Raw genomic sequence first — 21,976 nt, 5'->3', positions numbered from 1 at the left:
AACATGAACTATGGTAACATTGTTACCAAATGCTTCCAAAAAGGACCAAAATGCTGTTATTCTCTTTTTGGCTGGCAAAAGACAAACACTGGTTGACATCCGTTGGAGAATGAAGAATTTGCATTTATGAAGAATGTGCTGCTGCTTCATGACAAGACACATTTCAGTTTTACAAATGTCATAAGACAGAAGTTACACCATCAAAAGTGAGAGAGACGTAAGCAACCACCCTGTAGATCTCCTCCCATATGATTATCACGCCTTCAGCCCCTTGAGAAAGGTCTTGAAGGTTTGATGATTCCTATTGTACGAGAATGAACAGCAGGCAGTTATGGATTTCTTCATGTATCAGGCCTTGGTACGTTACCAAATGGGTAGCTTCAACCTGGTGTTGCATTGGTTGGGTGGCATCTCAATGCTCACAATGATTTACCTGAGTGGCATACCGATTCTGGACTGCATGGCCTTCAAACGGGAACTTTTTGTTCACCCCCTATATTACAATATGCGTTGATATGATGAAGCTCTCTAAAATCAGCTAGAATTTAAAGAAAATGCTTCAGATATATAGCTGTCAACAATATTATACACTTTTAGTTTAAAATGACATCAATTTATGCAGAACGATTGTAATGCAAATCATAGGAAAGGACAAGGCTTTAAACATACAATTATTTGTAAGTGTCTCCAGGGTTTCAGCAGACAACTGCACAACAATTATGAGACATACAGAAATATGGCATGTATCAGTGGATACAGCATCTCTCCAAATTTCTATGTGTAATATGTGCCGTGGTGTAGTTTGTGTGCTACTAAGGAGCAGGCAAGCCAGAACATGTAGACACATAATCTACTCCACATTATCACATTGAATTAATTCATACCTGCATACACACAACCCAGTGAACAGACAACTGTTGTTGCACCTTCTTGGGCCACGGTAGCCATGACTTCAATGAATTGCAAACACATATTGACATTTGCCTCATCACAAAAAGTGCCCACATTAAACTCCTGCAGTGTGAATCAAAAACTTGAAGAGATGCTCCATTCACTGATTGTGACTATTCTCTGTTTATCTAGTAGTTCTCAGGCAGTCTTCTCCTAAAATCCTTGAGCACAAAATGAATAACCTCGTATATTTTCTTGAAAAGACATCGTTCTTTGAGATGATCATTCATTGTTTTTTCATTTACAATATGTAGAGATTTATTTCACCAAATGCATTCATGAATAGTTGATCTTCTTCTATCTTCAGAAGCTAAAATTCTTGTAATATAATAGGGCTTTGTGTGCCTTGTTTGCTATGTATCTCTATCAGGAAACAAATTTTTTTTTTCCAATTTTGAAATTTGAATCATAGTATGTGAACACTGTTTCATAGTGGTTTATATGTTGAGTATAGTATCACAGTTAAGTTCCCCATAGACCGCTCAATAACATATAAAATACTGCTATTGTTAAAGCTTGTAAAATAAAATTTTCTGGAAGTATAGCCATTTTACCAGTAATTTAAATTTATTGTACAACATTTTTGTTTTGCATAGTGTACGAGGTGCTATCCAAAATTTTCGAGACTGGTGCTGCCGTCTGTTGAAAATCTTACTTTTGGACTAATGGTCACCAGCACCCTCGAAGTAGTTCCCATCCGCACGTACACACCAGTCCTAGTGCTTCTGCCACTGGTCAAACATTTTCTGGGAGTCCTGTTCTTTGAGGGTGTTTATCACTGCCAGTGATGCTTCTTGAATTCTCTCTAGAGTGTCTAACCAATGGCCTTTCACCTTGAGTTTCGGTTTTGGGAATAGCGCAAAGTTGCAAGGTGCCAGATCTGGCAAGTACGGCGGGTAGGGTACAACCGCCATGTTGTTTTTTGCCAAAAAGTTCCTGGTGAGCAAGGACATGTGACAGGGCGTGTTGTTGTGTTGCAGCAGCCAGTTCCCTTGACGCCAAAGTTCGGGCCATCGTTGCCGCACATTTTCACGGAGCCGTCACAAAACGTCACATTAGTACACAGGAATTCACTGTTTGGTTGCTTGGGACGAGTTCTTTGTGCACAATTCCCTGGGTATCAAAGAAAACGATGATCATGCTCTTCACTTTACTCTTCACCTGTCTCACTTTTTTGGGCTTGGAGAGCCTGGGCTCTTCCACTGGGATGATTGTTGCTTTGTCTCTAGGTCATAACCATAAATCCAGCTCTTGTCACTGGTGATAATGCATGACAAGAGGGTTGGATCATCAGATGCAGTCTGACGAAGCTCTGTGCACACTTCAACACGCTGTGCCTTCTGATCGGCAGTCAAGATCCTTGGCACAAATTTTGCGTCGACACGATGCATGCCCAATTCATCAGTCAACATTCATTGATATGTCCCATAACCAATACCCACTTCATCTGCACGGTCTTGAATGGTTCAGCGTCGATCCACACGAAGCAGTTGTTGAAGTTTGGCAACAATGTCTGGTGTTGTGCGGCTAACGGGCCTTCCAGTGTAAGCATCATCTTCGATGTCTGTACGGCCAGCCTTGAACCGAGCATGCCACTGAAACAAATGCATACAACTCGTGCTCTGTCCCCTGAACCGAGCATGCCACTGAAACAAATGCATACAACTCATGCTCTGTCCCCTGAACCGAGCATGTCACTGAAACAAATGCATGCAACTCATGCTCTGTCCCCCACACACTTGTTCAATCATTGCAAGGGTCTTCGTAGCACTTTTCCTGAGATTTGCACAGAATTTGATACACACGCGCTGTTCTGTTCGCAGATCCATCGTAAAATCGCCACACACCAAAAACAGAGTATTACGGAAATCAATGTGGACACACAACACGTCCTCCCAGCTGAATACCACTCCGCACACTGACTCGTCAAATATACAGCTCTCACCACCTAGTGGTGCAAAGATCTACTACTTCTACTTTCCAGATGGCAGCACCAGGCCCGAAAATTTTGGATTCCACCTCGTATATGTATTGTTGTGTATCGTCTTTTCACTGAAGATGGATCTGGCCAAAATGTGTGTGTGTGTGTGTGTTTTATCAATTTTTTTCAGGTGTTACTGTAATAAGTATGTAGAATCTCCAATTTCTTTGCTTTCCTTTCATACCTCTCTTACTCCGCTATGTGTAATGACATCTGTGTTTTAACTTGTCTGCATGTAAGTTGCAGAACAGGAATGAAATTTTACTTATACATATATGCAAAAAAAGTTTGAAATTATGAGTAGCACAAATCACCATCTATGAATTAAGTAGTGCCTGAACTTTTATGCAAAATTAAAATAGTAGAAACATAATGAAAACGATAGTTACTACTCACCAACAGGCTCCAACAGCCAGGCACTGCGGTCATGTGTGTGTGAGTTGCATTTGCATGCACGCACTGTGTGTGTGTGTGTGTGTGTGTGTGTGTGTGTGTGTGTGTGTGTGTGTGTTGTCTATTTTTTGACAAGGGCCTTGTTGGCCGAAAGCTAACTTTCCGACAGTCTTTTTGCTGTGCCTTTTTACGACTCAGTATCTCCACTATATGGAGAGTAGCAACTATCCTTTTCATTATATTGTTACATTGCCTCCTGGCTTTTCTGTTGTTTTAAATTAAAATTGTAGGTAGACTAAACCTAGGATAATTGTAGAATTGGCTGCACACATACCACATACTGCCATTAGGCACTGTAGTGTCACTAAAGTCTTCTACAGCTTCGTTCACAAAAACATTTGGTACCCTTGAAGATACGCATTATTTAGCAATTCTCCCACTTAAATTCTTGCATGTTAGGTATACAGCACATTGAGAACATGTAAAGTAAATGGCTGTCCAAAGTGGCAGATTTTTTGTTCGAAACCCAAAGAACTGTTTCCTTACCCTGTCATTTTATTCATACTTTTAAATTAGTCCCTGTTGCTTATTTAATTAGTCCTGAAATATTCCTGCCCATCATTAACAGTTACAGTTGCTTTCAAATTTCCAGTTGCAGTTAATGAAATGAAACGTACACGTGATGAACCATTGGATAAAAGGTACCATCAATATGGCATTTGTCACCTCCTTTTGCACCAAAGAAGGCAGTGACTTGTATTGGAATTTAATACACATGACACCTGATGTATCTTGGATCTGTACTTATCTACATCCATTCAAATAGCCCACACTTCTCTGAAACTGAGCCAGATGAATGGTAGTTAAGATGGGTTGATATAGACTGAGAGTGAGGTTCAGACCCCCAAATTGCTATTGGGGTTCGAGCATCAATAGTTCAGGTAAATGCCAAAATGGCTTCTTCATGTAGGCCATGGATGATATCCTGCCCCATTCTTGATCATCTGAGTTTATGTCCTTGTCTATAATGACCTTCAAGTTGGTGAGACATTAAACATGAAGCTCTCAGGGGCTCAGCATTCATTTGATGAGTACGGGTTTGGCGACCCCGGAGTTACTGAGCTGGGGACTGGTAAGCACCACCAGTCCTCTGTCACCATAAGCTCTGAACAAGCTTCAGTGACCACTGTATGGTGCAGCAGTGGGGCATTGTATATCACAGGGAACAGGGATCTTGGTGTGATCACCCGGAACATTACGATTGTAAAAATGTCTATAAAAAAAACCTCAGTCTCAAGGTGTGCTGCACACTGATGAGTTGCATGGCTATTGTGGAACAGTTGTTAATGGGCTGCATCTCAGTTGTATAAGTGGCCCTGTTTAGGTGGGCTTGTATTTCCCAAGCTGCCTGTGAGACTGAGATGGACCCCTTGAAATCTTCTTTTCCTCCTATTTCTCCTACCAGCAGAATGGGTCGGCCACTTTGGAAGTACCAACACCCAGTCGCACAAAAGACCTCGTGCGACCAACCCTCCAGATTCTGGAGTTGTTAAAAATAGTTTGAGATATAGTAACAGGATGCATGCTGCAGGACAGAATGTGTTTTTGGCAGCTAAGAGATGAGAGGGAACCATTTGAGAAAGTCTCCCATTTTTACATTTAAAATGGTTTAGAAGGCATTTCAGGGAATTAAAATCAGTCAGGCGTCTATAAAATGGGGCAGTATTGGTCAAAACCTCTAATTCCCAGCAGCAGAAAGTGAAGTGCCTTAGAGAGTATGCCATTGAAATAGAGGTCCACACTGCATTCAACAACAGCTAAAGTGTAGAGACATGCAAGGATCTGTTGGACATTCCCAAAGAAGAACTGACTTTCAGCAGCACGAAACTTCCAGATCATGTTAAGGCAAGTTGCCTACGTCTCAGCATGTGGCGTTATGTCCCCAACCCAATGTGCTGTTTCAAATACCAGCTCTTTGGACGGGTGGGGTAAGGGAGAAGCCACTTGTGGCAAATGTGGTAAGGCTGCCCATGAAGAAGTCGCTTGTTCTTCTCTCTTGAAGTGTGTGACTAGCTGTGGGGCTTATCCTGCCTGGAACTGAGACTGCAGTGTATATCTTGACGAACAAAAGATATAACAAGCTTAAGACCGCAAAGTGCAGTCCATGTAACTAGGCCAAAAAGATGTATAAAGCCGTGCTGCTGCCAATGTTCGCCATGTCCCTTGCATCAGTTCTTAAACAGTCCATAAAGCTGATGCTGCTACACAATCGGAGGCTTCTAGTCTCAGCAGTAGTCACCTGTGGTTGTCAATGCACTTGTGCTGCTGTAGTCATTTCGAAGCCTGTCCCTCTCACAAGAACATCAGAAAAGGCCTTGGTTGTTGACATTGTGGAGCTCCCTGCCCCTCCAAGGATCGAGTCTTGTCCACTATCCATCACAATCACTACCACTTCTGTGGCTGTGGATCCAAAGCAAAGAATAGCCCACTGAGAGACACAGGGAGTACACAGTCCAATGATGTCGAGATCATCCTCTCTGATGTCTCTCTTGAATCTTCTTCAGAGGCGATGGACCTTGATGTTGGACTGGGTCACTCATCTCGTGCCAACACTGAGCCTGCACCCATTGCGGGCTCCCCTCCTTGGTAGAAAGCCAGGATGAAAGTGCAACCCCTGAGATAGATGGCTCCCATACTACAGTTGAACATTAATGGTTTCAGAACACACATGGAGGAAATGAAATTCCCAGCACAGGAACACCCCTGTGCTTGTGTTTGCAGGAAATGCATTTTAATGCATCTAATGTACCTGTACTATAGGACTTTATACCACGCTTGGGCAGAAATGAAAACTCAAGCACAGGAATGCCTCCTGTGCTTGTGTTTGCAGGAAACACATTTTAAAGCATCTGATACCTTGCACTATGGTGCTATATGCCTTATCACAAGGATGACCTGACTGGGGAAATGGCCAAAGGAGGCGTCACTTTGTTTATCAATATGCACACCACTCCTTTGCTCTCCGCCTGGCTATCGATCTGCAATCTATTGCCATTGAAATTCATGTGTGTCAGAGGATTGCTGTTTGCTCACTGTATCTGCCTCTGCAAGATACAGTTGACTCAGAGGCATACACAGATCTTATGGAACAACTCCCCCAACCATTTCTCCTATTGGAAGACTTCAATGCCCACCATGTCTTGTGGGGCTCAACCTCTACTTGCCCTTGGGCTCAGGTTTTGGAGAGCCTCATGATGTCTCACAAGATGTGCATCCTCAATGCAGGTATTCCCACCCATTTCTCTGGTGCTACAGGGGTCATTCTGAGCAACAACCTCTGTTTCTGCTCTCCAGCCCTCGTAGACTCTGTTCCATTGGAAGCCATTGCCGACCTTCATTCCAGTGACCATTTCAGACCACGTATTCACCTGCTGGATGGAGTGTTACCTGAAGAGAAGCCACCAAAATGGATGGTCAGTGGGACTATCTGAACACTGTTCAGCCTGCTGGCTGTGTATGAACATTGTGACGGTGTCCAGGAGTGGATAGACCACATTACACAAGTGATTCATCATGGCAGTGACTTATCCATCCCAAAGTCCTCTGGTCATCTTAGGATGCAACCTGTAGCTTGGTAGACCAATGAGTGCCACTCAGCAATCCGTGCCAGGCATGTGGCTCTTCAGAGGTTTGAGTACTGCCCAACAGCAGACAGCTTCACAGCATTTCAGGTCGCAAGAGCCAAGGCAATGTAGACAAGTGTAATGTGCTGTGAATATACAGAAAGATAGATCCTTTATCATTTAGCTACAAAATAGCAGGTCAGCAACTGGAAGCAGTTAATACCATAAATTACCTGGGAGTACGCATTAGGAGTGATTTAAAATGGAATGATCATATAATGTTGATCGTCGGTAAAGCAGATGCCAGACTGAGATTCATTGGAAGAATCCTAAGGAAATGCAATCCGAAAACAAAGGAAGTAGGTTACAGTACGCTTGTTCGCCCACTGCTTGAATACTGCTCAGCAGTGTGGGATCCGTACCAGATAGGGTTGATAGAAGAGATAGAGAAGATCCAACGGAGAGCAGCGCGCTTCATTACAGGATCATTTAGTAATCGCGAAAGCGTTACGGAGATGATAGATAAACTCCAGTGGAAGACTCTGCAGGAGAGACGCTCAGTAGCTCGGTACGGGCTTTTATTGAAGTTTCGAGAACATACCTTCACCGAAGAGTCAAGCAGTATATTGCTCCCTCCTATGTATATCTCGCGAAGAGACCATGAGGATAAAATCAGAGAGATTAGAGCCCACACAGAGGCATACCGACAATCCTTCTTTCCACGAACAATACGAGACTGGAATAGAAGGGAGAACCGATAGAGGTACTGAAGGTACCCTCCGCCACACACCGTCAGGTGGCTTGCGGAGTATGGATGTAGATGTAGAAGGCTCGATGTGTAATTAAGGAGAGCAAGAAAAGGTCATGGCAAGTGCTCGTGGATTCCATCAACCATTCCATGTGTTCTGCCAAAGAATGAGAAGCCATCAGGAGGATTTATGATAAACACAGTTGTTAATCAATAGCAGCAGTGCTGAAGCAGGGGTGTCTCCAAACATCGCCCAGAGACAACGCTCAGGCACTGGCGGGGCATTTTTCATAAACTACTGTCAATGCAAGACAGGATCCAGTTTTTCGTCGCTACAGTGCAGCTGCAGAGAGGGGCAAGTTAGACTTCAATTCCATCAGTTCTGAGTCCTACAATGCCCCTTTCTCCATTTGGGAGTAATCGACCCTATCTAAGGCTCATGAAACTGGATCCACTCATGACCAAATCTGGTAGTACATGCTTAGACATTTGCCAGTGTTGTCAAAGGAAATCCTCCTTGAATGTGTTTATTTGATATGGCAGACAGGTCACTTTCCCAGCTCATGGGGCAATTATGATACCTCTCCTCAAACCAGGAAAGAATCGCACATGTCCTGGTAGTTACCGAAGTATCTTTATAATGAACTTGGAGCAAACGGTTAACTGTCTTCTGGTCTGGTTTCTAGAGACCAGGCAAGTCTTTAGCTGTTCTCAGTGTGGATTCTGGAAATTTCGGTCCACTGTCAGCAACCTGACTCTAGTAGAGGTGGCTGTTCAGCAGGCTTTCCTACGTAAACATCACTGTATCAGCATATTCTTTGATATCAGTAAGGTGTACGATACTACTTGGAGACACTGTATTTGCGAATGCAGCAATGGAGCTTTTGTGGCCATCTCCCCATCTTCATGTGATCTTTCCTGTCTAAGCAGCTTTTTAGGTCCCCAGTTGGCGACATGCCGTCAGACTGATTTGAGCAGGAGAATGGTGTCCCTTAGGGCATAGTTTTAAGTATTACCGTCTTTGCCGTAGACAGAGCGATAAACAGAATATTGTCTACAGTAAGGAATCCTATACAATGCTCCTTATTTGTGGATGATTTTGCTGTTTTCTATTCCTTCTCCAGTGTTGCAACAGCGACTCCTCAGTTATGAGTTAGAATGAAGATTAGGGGAGTGAGTTGCAAAGACTCACTCCCACCCACCCACCCTCCCTCTCTCTCCCTCCCCCCTCCTGCCTCTCCCTCCCTCCCCCCCTCCCCCCTCCCCCTATCCCTCTGAACAATTCTCAATTTTTAATTTACCAGACTTAATTATGATGGATACCAGTCTACATTTTAAAGACTCACTGAGGTTTCTGGGCCTCTTTTACTTCAAACTGTTGTGGTTACCACATGTAGATATCTGAAAACCAGAACCCAGAAGGCACTGAATATCATGAGGGGATTCGGCTGCCCTTGGTGCTTATAGGACCAGCACCACACCCAGTCTCTGTTCTGAGGCTGGTGAGCTGCCACTTGCAGTTCAATGACAACTCTTCACGATGTGTCAGGCATGTAAGTTCCATGCAGCCCGGAAGTCACCTGCAATTCATACTGTTGCTCGTCCACCTCTGGAATGTCTTTTCTCCAACTGTCCACGAGCAACAAGGCCGCTTGGGAGCTGCGTGCGGCATGTGCTGATGTCACTTGATGTGGAGAAAGTACAGCTCCAAATCCAGGATTTTAGCCATATGCCACCCTGATTACTGCAAAAGCCCAGATTAATTTTAGATTTGGTGCAGTACAGGAAATATTGCTCTCCTGCATATGTTTTTACTACATTATTTTATGACATTTTATATGAGCACCTTAACCCCACAGCTCTCTTTACAAGTGAGTCACAACAGGGCGACTCTGTTGGTTGCTCTGTTGTTTCCCCTGATCATTTTCTCAAGATCAAATAACTCGAGACTTTGATGTTTTTACACGGATTTATATGAGATCTTGCTGGGACTGGAAGAGATGAGATGTTCCTAGGATGTTGCATTCCTTATATGTTCAGATTCTCTTATTGCCATTCACTCTCTCCAACATTTGTAGTCCAGAATAACCAGGATGCCCTTCTCCAACTACAACAGCTGTGGAAGATGTCTTTCTACTGGGTACTAGGGCAAATGGGTATTCAGGGGTATGAAAAGGCAGATGTAGCCGTCAAGGAGGCTCATTGTGATTCTCGGTTATTTCTGTGTACCAACCCACTGCATGATATCACCCTACTGTTGAAGGTGGAGAGTGAGGCGTTGATGGGAAGACGAGTGTCTGGAAGTGACAGATAATAAGCGGCACCTCATAAAGCCCAACACGCAGCTGTGGCATACCTCCTTTCAGCCATCAAGACGGATGGAGGTCCTCCTCATTTGTCTTCTCATAGGCCCCAGCCCTCTTATAGCTCAATGAATGTGGTGCAGCTTTCACAGTTTTGTGATGTGTCCAACTTGATTCCGAAAATTTTAGAGGGATGTTTTTAATGTGTTAGAGGATGACTGGCTCATCCATGCTTTCTGTAAGTGGTCAGCCGATTACATTCGCCATGTCTTTCTTTTAACTCTTCTGTGGTTTTACATTTGTTTTCATCCCATGTGTAGGACCTTCTACCCTTTCCCAGTTGTCTCCAGGCATATGAGATAGAGTGATTGTGTGGCTCAATGCAAGTGATGTGGGAGTGTGTGTATGAATGTCACTTTATAGGTTTCCTTCTCACTGTGTGCAACAATTTTAGTGATTTTATCCACATTCATTTGTTTTAATTAGTGTAAGAGTGCTGATGACCTCGCCATTGAGCACCCATAAGCTACACACACACACACACACACACACACACACACACACACACACACACTAACTTCCTTGCTTCAACATCTCACAATGACCAGTTTGACCATGATTGAAGGTGGACACATTGGGGCATTAAACATAAACTCCCTTACTTCCACATCTCACAGTGTCTGATTTGGCTATGACTGAAAGTGAACACACTATCAATAAGCTGTCACGTGTGTCCAGTAACTAGGCAAAAAAGACTTGAACACCACCAAGTATTTAATCAAACCAACTAGTTTAGTATGAATTGTGACATCTTGCCATGATATGGAATATGTCAATAGGTTTACAAACAGATTATGTTCTCTGTGAAAACATGGATAAATGCTGTCCATTATGTAAATGATTGTTTTTTAATCACAATATACGTGACTGACAGTAATCGCACCCAGTTAAAAACACTTGCAAAACTTTCTCACATGAAATGTTTGAAGTGCTGTTTTGCTTGGGTGTGGGTTAAGTTGTACTCATAATTCTTAGACTCACCACCAGTGCATTACATTTTATTTCACAAAAGGTAATATTGGTAGGCGACTCGCATCATTATTTTTATTACTATGTTACGTCAACGACATTGCATCAACTGTTTCAAGTGGTCAGTTTAGTGTTAATTCCTGTAGGCTACTAAATAGTTTCTACAATAGATCGATAGGAAGAAGTGGACCATATCTGTGGCCTTCCATGTTCTCTGGACTTACATCCACAAAATTGTTAATTGCAGGAGCATTTGAATGTTCTTTTGTGTCAAACTTCAGTACAAGCTGCAGTCGGCTTTTGTGCCTGGGGTTACACGAATATATCTGGGGTTCTCTGCAACTGTGGGTGAATGCATGTGTCATTGTTAACAAAAGGATTTTTGAACACTTTTGTGCAAAGTAAAGCATAGTAGGATCCCAGTGCCCAAAGACAGTGGCCGTGTGTGTGTGTGTGTGTGTGTGTGTGTGTGTGGGCGCGCGCGCACGCAATGCTATTAGGTAATGTTGCTTTGTGTTTCACAAGACTGATGTGCTGTAAATAGTTGTAAGAAATGAGTTCCAAATCCATATAACATATTTTTGTCTTATGTATGTGTGTATTATATTCTGAAATATCTGTTACACCCTTTGTGTTGTGGGGTGCTTTGGCTCAGGCAATTTGTTGAATTATGGTCACTGTAACTACCATTTAAGTCTTCCATCACACTACTTCAGTAGAAACTCCACATGTATTGATTCTGTGATTTTATTGCAGCCAGGAACACCCTGAACTTGTGCCAAAAGCTGTTGCTCTTAAGGAAGCAAAAGCAGCCAATGCAGCCTCCAATCCAGAACCAGGTCCTAAAAAGCTTCAGACTCCTTTCAAGGTATTCTTGGGTTATATAGTAACTGATTTTTTTGTGTTTTGAATTTCATTTGTGTGTGAGCACTATTTTAAGCTGCAAGGCAACTCTAATGTTTGATCATACATTTGAGGAAACACCAGAGTATTCATTATGTTGGCACACATTTTATTATTCAGTTTAGTTTCACATGATTGTATTCTTATTTTTCTGTTGATTGCACATCTTCTTTTAGTGACTATAATTTTGGCTAACATTAGTGCACCTCCTCCTCCCTTTTCGACTGATGAAAGTACAAATGCTGTAAATGCCTTCTCAGCTCCAGACAGGTTTATAATATACTTACATGAAATTGTAAGACGTGAAGTGTGGGTGAGTAGGATTTTGATCACTATCTTCTGTATTTCTTCCGTTGAAATGGTGACATGCCAACATCATTTGTTGTTGAAATGAGAAAGATGTCTTCATGACAGGCAAGTTGTTAGTTTCTACCACTGATAGTTGCTCCTTTTCTTCTACAATCTTAATTACTGCCCTCAGGAAATATGCAGAGATTCATAAATAGCAACTAGTCATTGCCTGGTCATACAATGTGTCACATTCTCTATCGATACAACATTAGATTAATGCTTTTGTTCAGCATAAATACGCTTCCTGAATAAGCATTTTCTTTCTCGGGTTTCACAATTAAAGGAAAATATGACACCAAAGTACTTATGCAGGCCGCTCTGAAGTTTGTCAGTTTTCCCACTTCACATGTTCCTTTTTTCTGCAACTGCCAATGACAGCTGAAATGGAGAAGACTCAATTCCAAACTGTTTTCACATCGTGGGAAGCAATACAAACCACATATATAAAAATTCACGTTTTGTGTGCATAGCTGTGCAGTCAGCATATTATTACATGAATTACTTCCGATGATCGAAAAAGATTGAGTAAGGATGTACCTAACATAAAGTAGCTGGTAATAACATCGTCGCAGACCCATATCATTCACATAAACTTGTAAGATTTTTGGAACCTGTACTATGTTCCAACATTATGAAATGACTTGAAGAAAGTGGTCTATTGGCACATAATCAGCACAGATTCAGAAAATATCACTTGTGAAGCACAATTGGATCTTTGCTTCCATGAAATAACGAGTGATATCAACATGTGATATGTTTCTAGATTTTCAGGAGGGTTTAGACACTATTTCTCACAAGCAACTTCCAATCAAATTGTGCGCCTCCAGAGTATCATCTCAGTTGTCTGACTGATTCTGTGATTTCTTGTAGAAAGGTCACAATTTGTACTAATTGACAGAAAGTCGTATAGTGTAACTGAAATGATGTATGGGGTTCCCCAAGGAAGTGCTACAGGCCCTCTACTGTTATCAATGTGTGTGTGTGTGTGTGTGTGTGTGTGTGTGTGTGTGTCTATATATATGTTTGTTCCCAGAATGAGATTTTCCCTCTGCAGCGGAGTGTGCGCTGATATGAAACTTCCTGGCAGATTAAAACTGTGTGCCCGACCGAGACTCGAACTCGGGACCTTTGCCTTTCGCGGGCAAGTTTGTTGTTGTTTGTTGTTGTTGTGGTCTTCAGTCCTGAGACTGGTTTGATGCAGCTCTCCATGCTACTCTATCCTGTGCAAGCTTCTTCATCTCCCAGTACCTACTGCAACCTACATCCTTCTGAATCTGCTTAGTGTATTCATCTCTTGGTCTCCCCATACGATTTTTACCCTCCACGCTGCCCTCCAATACTAAATTGGTGATCCCTTGATGCCTCAGAACATGTCCTACCAACCGATCCCTTCTTCTGGTCAAGTTGTGCCACAAACTTCTCTTCTCCCCAATCTTGTTCAATACTTCCTCATTAGTTACGTGATCTACCCACCTAATCTTCAGCATTCTTCTGTAGCACCACATTTCGAAAGCTTCTATTCTCTTCTTGTCCAAACTATTTACCGTCCATGTTTCACTTCCATACATGGCTACACTCCATACAAATACTTTCAGAAATGACTTCCTGACACTTAAATCTATACTCCGTGTTAAAAAATTTCTCTTCTTCAGAAACACTTTCCTTGCCATTGCCAGTCTACATTTTATATCCTCTCTACTTCGACCATCATCAGTTATTTTGCTCCCCAAATAGCAAAACTCCTTTACTACTTTAAGTGTCTCATTTCCTAATCTAATACCCTCAACATCACCCGACTTAATTCGACTACATTCCACTATCCTCGTTTTGCTTTTGTTGATGTTCATCTTATATCCTCCCTTCAAGACACCATCCATTCCGTTCAACTGCTCTTCCAAGTCCTTTGCTGTCTCTGACAGAATTACGTCATCTGCGAACCTCAAAGTTTTTATTTCTTCTCCATGGATTTTAATACCTACTCCAAATTTTTCTTTTGTTTCCTTTACTGCTTGCTCAATATACAGATTGAATAACATCGGAGAGAGGCTACAACCCTGTCTTACTCCCTTCCCAACCACTGCTTCCCTTTCATGTCCTTCAACTCTTATAACTGCCACCTGGTTTCTGTACAAATTGTAAATAGCCTTTCCCTCCCTGTATTTTACCCCGCCACCTTTAGAATTTGAAAGAGAGTATTCCAGTCAACATTGTCAAAAGCTTTCTCTAAGTCTACAAACGCTAGATACGTAGGTTTGCCTTTCCTTAATCTTTCTTCTAAGATAAGTCGTAAGGTCAGTATTGCCTCACGTGTTCCAGTATTTCTACGGAATCCAAACTGATCTTCCCCGAGGTCGGCTTCTACTAGTTTTTCCATTCGTCTGTAAAGAATTCGTGTTAGCATTTTGCAGCTGTGGCTTATTAAACTGATTGTTCGGTAATTTTCACATCTGTCAACACCTGCTTTCTTTGGGATTGGAATTATTATATTTTTCTTGAAGTCTGAGGGTATTTCGCCTGTTTCATACATCTTGCTCACCAGATGGTAGAGTTTTGTCTGGACTGGCTCTCCCAAGGCGTCAGTAGTTCTAATGGAATGTTGTCTACTCTGGGGGCCTTGTTTCTATATATAATATATATATATATATATATATATATATATATATATATATATATATATATATATATATATATAAACAAAGATGATTTGACCTACCAAACGAAAGCGCTGGCACGTCGATAGACACACAAACATACACACAAAATTCTAGCTTTCGCAACCAACGGTTGCCTCGTCAGGAAAAAGGGAAGGAGAGGGAAAGACGAAAGGATTTGGGTTTTAAGGGAGAGGGTAAGGAGTCATTCCAATCCCGGGAGCGGAAAGACTTACCTTAGGGGGAAAAAAGGACAGGTATACACTCGCACGCACACACACACATATCCATCCGCATATACACAGACACAAGCAGACATTTGTAAAGGAAGGAAACATTCCACGTGGGTAAAAATATATCTAAAAACAAAGATGGTTTGACTTACCAAACGAAAGCGCTGGCACGTCGATAAACACACAAACAAAAACAAACATACACACAAAATTCTAGCTTTCGCAACCAACGGTTGCCTCGTCAGGAAAGAGGGAAGGAGAGGGAAAGACGAAAGGATTTGGGTTTTAAGGGAGAGGGTAAGGAGTCATTCCAATCCCGGGAGCGGAAAGACTTACCTTAGGGGGAAAAAAGGACGGGTATACACTCGTGCACACACACACACACACACACACACACACACACACACACACACACACACATATATCCATCCACACATATACAGGCACAAGCAGACATATACAGAGGCAAAGAGTTAAGGTAAGTCTTTCCGCTCCCGGGATTGGAATGACTCCTTACCCTCTCCCTTAAAACTTAAATCCTTTCGTCTTTCCCTCTCCTTCCCTCTTGCCTGACGAGGCAACCGTTAGTTGCGAAAGCTATAATTTTGTGTGTATGTTTGTGTTTGTTTGTGTGTGTATCGACGTGCCAGCGCTTTCGTTTGGTAAGTCAAACCGTCTTATATATATATATATATCTTAAAACAAAGATGATGTGACTTACCAAATGAAAGTGCTGGCAGGTCGACAGACACACAAACGAACACAAACATACACACAAAATTCAAGCTTTCGCAACAAACTGTTGCCTCATCAGGAAAGAGGGAAGGAGAGGGAAAGACGAAAGGATGTGGGTTTTAAGGGAGAGGGTAAGGAGTCATTCCAGTCCCGGGAGCGGAAAGACTTACCTTAGGGGGAAAAAAGGACGGGTACACACTCGCACACACACACATATCCATCCACACATATACATACACAAGCAGACATATTTAAAGACCATTCCATTCCTTCATGGAATGTTTCCTTCTATTATAACTATATATATATATATAGTTATAATAGAAGGAAACATTCCACGAAGGAAAAATATATCTAAAAACAAAGTAGATGTGACTTACCAAATGAAAGTGCTGGCAGGTCGACAGACACACATACGAACACAAACATACACACAAAATTCAAGCTTTCGCAACAAACTGTTGCCTCATCAGGAAAGAGGGAAGGAGAGGGAAAGACGAAAGGATGTGGGTTTTAAGGGAGAGGGTAAGGAGTCATTCCAGTCCCGGGAGCGGAAAGACTTACCTTAGGGGGAAAAAAGGACGGGTATACACTCTCACACACACACATATCCATCCACACATAAACAGACACAAGCAGACATGTTTAAACATGTCTGCTTGTGTCTGTTTATGTGTGGATGGATATGTGTGTGTGTGAGAGTGTATACCCGTCCTTTTTTCCCCCTAAGGTAAGTCTTTCCGCTCCCGGGACTGGAATGACTCCTTACCCTCTCCCTTAAAACCCACATCCTTTCGTCTTTCCCTCTCCTTCCCTCTTTCCTGATGAGGCAACAGTTTGTTGCGAAAGCTTGAATTTTGTGTGTATGTTTGTGTTCGTATGTGTGTCTGTCGACCTGCCAGCACTTTCATTTGGTAAGTCACATCTACTTTGTTTTTATATATATATATATATATATATATATATATATATATATATATATATATATATATATAAACAAAGATGATGTGACTTACCAAATGAAATTCTGACAGGTCGACAGACACACAAACGAACACACAAATACACACAAAATTCAAGCTTTCGCAACAAACTGTTGCCTCGTCAGGCAAGAGGGAAGGAGAGGGAAAGACGAAAGGATTTGGGTTTTAAGGGAGAGGGTAAGGAGTCATTCCAATCCTGGGAGCGGAAAGACTTATGTCTGCTTGTGTCTGTATATGTGTGGATGGATATGTGTGTGTGTGCGCGAGTGTATACCCGTCCCTTTTTTCCCCCTAAGGTAAGTCTTTCCGCTCCCGGGACTGGAATGACTCCTTACCCTCTTCCTTAAAACCCACATCCTTTCGTCTATCCCTCTCCTTCCCTCTTTCCTGATGAGACAACAGTTTGTTGCGAAAGCTTGAATTTTGTGTGTATTTGTGTATTCGTTTGTGTGTCTGTCGACCTGCCAGCACTTTCATTTGGAAAGTCACATCATCTTTGTTTTTAGGTATATTTTTCCTGCGTGGAATGTTTCCTTCTATTATTCTATTATACAAAGATTCCATGACTTACCAAACGGGAAAGCGCTGGTAGATAGGCACAATAAAAAAACACACAAACACACACACAAAATTTCGAGCTTTCGCAACCCACGGTTGCTTCGTCAGGAAAGAGGGAAGGAGAGGGAAAGACGAAAGGATGTGGGTTTTAAGGGAGAGGGTAAGGAGTCATTCCAATCCCGGAAGCGGAAAGACTTACCTTAGGGGGAAAAAAGGACAGGTATTCACTCAAACACACACACATATCCATCCACACATATACAGACACAAGCAGACATATTTAAAGGGAAAGAGTTAGGGCAGAGAGGTCAGTCGAGGCAGAAGTGCAGAGGCAAAGATGTTGTTGAATGACAGGTGAGGTATGAGTGGCGGAAACTTGAAATTACCGGAGATTGAGGCCTGGTGGATAACAGGATGAGAGGATATATTGAAGGGCAAGTTCCCATCTCTGGAGTTCGGATAGGTTGGTGTTGGTGGGAAGTATCCAGATAACCCGGACGGTGTAACACTGTGCCAAGATGTGCTGGCTGTGCACCAAGGTACGTTTAGCCACAGGGTGATCCTCATTACCAACAAACACTGTCTGCCTGTGTCCATTCATGTGAATGGACAGTTTGTTGCTGGTCATTCCCACATAGAAAGCGTTACAGTGTAGGCAGGTCAGTTGGTAAATCACGTGGGTGCTTTCACACGTGGCTCTGCCTTTGATCGTGTACACCTTCCGGGTTACAGGACTGGAGTAGGTGGTGGTGGGAGGGTGCATGGGACAGGTTTTACACCGGGGGCGGTTACAAGGGTAGGAGCCAGAGGGTAGGGAAGGTGGTTTGGGAATTTCATAGGGATAAACCAAGAGGTTACGAACGTTAGGTGGACGGCGGAAAGACACTCTTGGTGGAGTGGGGAGGATTTCATGAAGGATGGATCTCATTTCAGGGCAGGATTTGAGGAAGTCGTATCCCTGCTCGAGAGTCACATTCAGAGTCTGATCCAGTCCTGTCACAAGTGGGGCACTTTTGAGGTTTTTCTGTGAGAGGTTCTGGGTTTGAGGGGATGAGGAACTGGCTCTGGTTATTTGCTTCTGTACCAGGTCGGGAGGGTAGTTGCGGGATGCGAAAGCTGTTTTCAGGTATTGGTGTAATGGTTCAGGGATTCAGGACTGGAGCAGATTCGTTTGCCACGAAGACCTAAGCTGTAGGGAAGGGACCGTTTGATGTGGAATGGGTGGCAGCTGTCATAATGGAGGTACTGTTGCTTGTTGGTGGGTTTGATGTGGACGGATGTGTGAAGCTGGCCATTGGACAGATGGAGGTCAACGTCAAGGAAAGTGGCATGGGATTTGGAGTAGGACCAGGTGAATCTGATGGAACCAAAGGAGTTGAGGTTGGAGAGGAAATTCTGGAGTTCTTCTTCACTGTGAGTCCAGATCATGAAGATGTCATCAATAAATCTGTTCCAAACTTTGGGTTGGCAGGCTTGGGTAACCAAAAAGGCTTCCTCTAAGCGACCCATAAATAGGTTGGCATACGAGGGGGCCATCCTGGTACCCATGGCTGTTCCCTTTAATTGTTGGTATGTCTGGCCTTCAAAAGTGAAGAATTTGTGAGTCAGGATGAGCCTGGCTAAGTTGATGAGGAAAGAGGTTTTAGGTAGGGTGGCAGGTGAACTGCGTGAAAGGAAGTGCTCCATTGCAGTGAGGCCCTGGACGTGCAGGATATTTGTGTATAGGGAAGTGGCATCAATGGTTACAAGGATGGTTTCCTGGGGTAACAGACTGGGTAAGGATTCCAGGTGTTTGAGAAAGTGGTTGGTGTCTTTGATGAAGGATGGGAGACTGCATGTAATGGGTTGAAGGTGTTGATCTACGTAGGCAGAGATACGTTCTGTGGGGGCTTGGTAACCAGCTACAATGGGGTGGCCGGGATGATTGGGTTTGTGAATTTTAGGAAGTAGGCAGAAGGTAGGAGTGTGAGGTGTCGGTGGGGTCAGGAGGTTGATGGAGTCAGGTGAAAGGTTTTGTAGGGGGCCTAAGGTTCTGAGGATTCCTTGAAGCTCCGCCTGGACATCAGGAATGGGATTACCTTGGCAAACTTTGTATGTGGTGTTGTCTGAAAGCTGACGCAGTCCCTCAGCCACATACTCCCAACGATCAAGTACCACGGTCGTGGAACCCTTGTCAGCCGGAAGAATGATGATGGATCGGTCAGCTCTCAGATCACGGATAGCCTGGGCTTCGGCTGTGGTGATGTTGGGAGTAGGATTAAGATTTTTCAAGAAAGATTGAGAGGCAAGGCTGGAAGTGAGAAATTCCTGGAAGGTTTGGAGAGGGTGATTTTGAGGAAGAGGAGGTTGGTCCCGCTGTGATGGAGGACGGAACTGTTCCGGGCAGGGTTCAATTTGGATGGTGTCTTGGGGAGTTGGATCATTAGGAGTGGGATCAGGATTATTTTTCTTCGTGGCAAAGTGATATTTCCAGCAGAGACTACGAGTATAGGACAGTAAATCTTTGACAAGGGCAGTTTGGTTGAATCTGGGAGTGGGGCTGAAGGTGAGGCCTTTGGATAGGACAGAGTTTTCGGATTGGGAGAGAGGTTTGGAGGAAAGGTTAACTACTGAATTGGGGTGTTGTGGTTCCAGATTGTGTTGGCTAGAATTTTGAGGTGTTGGGGGGAGTGGAGCTGGAAGTGGGAGATTGAGTAGCTGGGAGATGGTTGGTTCAAATGGCTCTGAGCACTATGCGACTCAACTGCTGAGGTCATCAGTCACCTAGAACTTAGAACTAATTAAACCTAACTAACTTAAGGACAGCACACAACACCCAGCCATCACGAGGCAGAGAAAATCCCTGACCCCGCTGGGAATCGAACCCGGGCGTGGGAAGCGAGAACGCTACCGCACAACCACGAGATGCGGGCAGTAGATGGGAGAGACTGGGTCTTTGTGCAATGAGAGGAGGTTGAGGCTTGTTGGAAAGGTTGTGGAGGGTGAGTAAGTTGCCTTTCCAGAGGTGGGAAACCAGGAGATTGGATAGTTTTTTGAGGTGGAGGGTGGCATGCTCTTCTAATTTGCGGTTGGCCTGTAGGAGGATGCTATGAACAGCCGGTGTGGATGTGGGAGAGGAAAGACTGAGGACTTTGACTAGGGGTAGGAGTTGACGGGTGTGTTCATTGGCTGAGTCGATGTATAGGTGAAGGATTAGGTGGGTGAGGGCTATGGATTGTGCAGTTTGGACCTGGTATAGGGACTGATGAAAAGAAGGGTTACAGCCATAGATGGGAACTTTAAGTGTAAGGCCTTTGGGGGTAATGCCAAATGTCAGACAAGCCTGAGTAAATAAAATATGGGAGCATAATCTGGCTAGGGTGAAGGCATGTTTGCGAAGGGAATGTAAATAAATTTTAATGGGGTTGTTGTAGGGATGGTGTGAGGTTGACATGGTATTAGAAGGTGGAAAGGGTAACATGAGGCTAAAGTGAAAATAAAAAAAATAATAAAAATATATAGGGAGAGATAAAAGTGTGAAAAAAGTCGAAAAAGTGTTGGTTTGAGATGAGCCAGGTCCAAACTGCACAATCCATAGCCCTCACCCACCTAATCCTTCACCTATACATCGACTCAGCCAATGAACACACCCGTCAACTCCTATCCCTAGTCAAAGTCCTCAGTCTTTCCTCTCCCACATCCACACCGGCTGTTCAGAGCATCCTCCTACAGGCCAACTGCAAATTAGAAGAGCATGCCACCCTCCACCTCAAAAAACTATCCAATCTCCTGGTTTCCCACCTCCGGAAAGGCAACTCACTCACCCTTCAAAACCTTTCCAGCAAACTTCAACCTCCTCTCATTGCACACAAACCCAGTCTCTCCCATCTACTCAATCTCCCACTTCCACCTCCACTCCCTCCAAAACCTGAAAATTCCAATCAACACAGTCTGGAACCACAACACCCTAATTCAGTAGTTAACCTTTCCTCCAAACCTCTCTCCCAATCCGAAACCTCTCTCCTATCCAAAGGCCTCACCTTCAGCCCCACTCCCAGATTCAACCAAACAGCCCTCGTCAAAGATTTTCTGTCCTACACTCGTACTCTCTGCTGGAAATATCACTTTGCCACGAAGAAAAATGATCCTAATCCTACTCCTAATGATCCAGCTCCCCAAGACACCATCCAAATTGAACCCTGCCTGGAACAGTTCCGTCCTCCATCACAGCGGGACCCACCTCCTCTTCCTCAAAATCACCCCCTCCAAACCTTCCAGGAATTTCTAACTTCCAGCCTTGCCTCTCAATCCTTCATAAAAAAAACCTTAATCCTACTCCCAACATCACCACTGCTGAAGCCCAAGCTATCCTTGATCTGAAGGCTGACTGTTCCATTGTCATTCTTCCGGCGGACAAGGGTTACGACAGTGGTACTTGATCGTCGGGAATATGTGGCTGAGGGACTCCGTCAGCTTTCAGACAACACCACATACAAAGTTTGCCAAGGTAATCCCATTCCTGATGTCCAGGCGGAGCTCCAAGGAATCCTCAGAA

General features: G+C 43.5%; 1 protein-coding gene across 7 annotated transcripts in view; it reads left to right on the top strand.

Moving 5' to 3' along the window:
* The window catches only part of LOC126176655 (nucleolar transcription factor 1-A-like), a 204,461-nt gene that overhangs the window by 100,027 nt on the left and 82,458 nt on the right, over window positions 1-21,976 (top strand). For all 7 annotated transcript variants that reach the window (XM_049923844.1, XM_049923816.1, XM_049923850.1 and 4 more), the window contains one exon: window positions 11,785-11,896. In XM_049923844.1, the coding sequence (XP_049779801.1) occupies window positions 11,785-11,896 (112 nt within the window). The remainder of the gene's footprint in view (window positions 1-11,784; window positions 11,897-21,976) is intronic.

The sequence above is a fragment of the Schistocerca cancellata genome, chromosome 1 (genome assembly GCF_023864275.1).
Source record: "Schistocerca cancellata isolate TAMUIC-IGC-003103 chromosome 1, iqSchCanc2.1, whole genome shotgun sequence".
Classification (NCBI taxonomy): Eukaryota; Metazoa; Arthropoda; class Insecta; order Orthoptera; family Acrididae; genus Schistocerca; species Schistocerca cancellata.
This window is presented reverse-complemented; position numbering and strand designations above follow the sequence as displayed.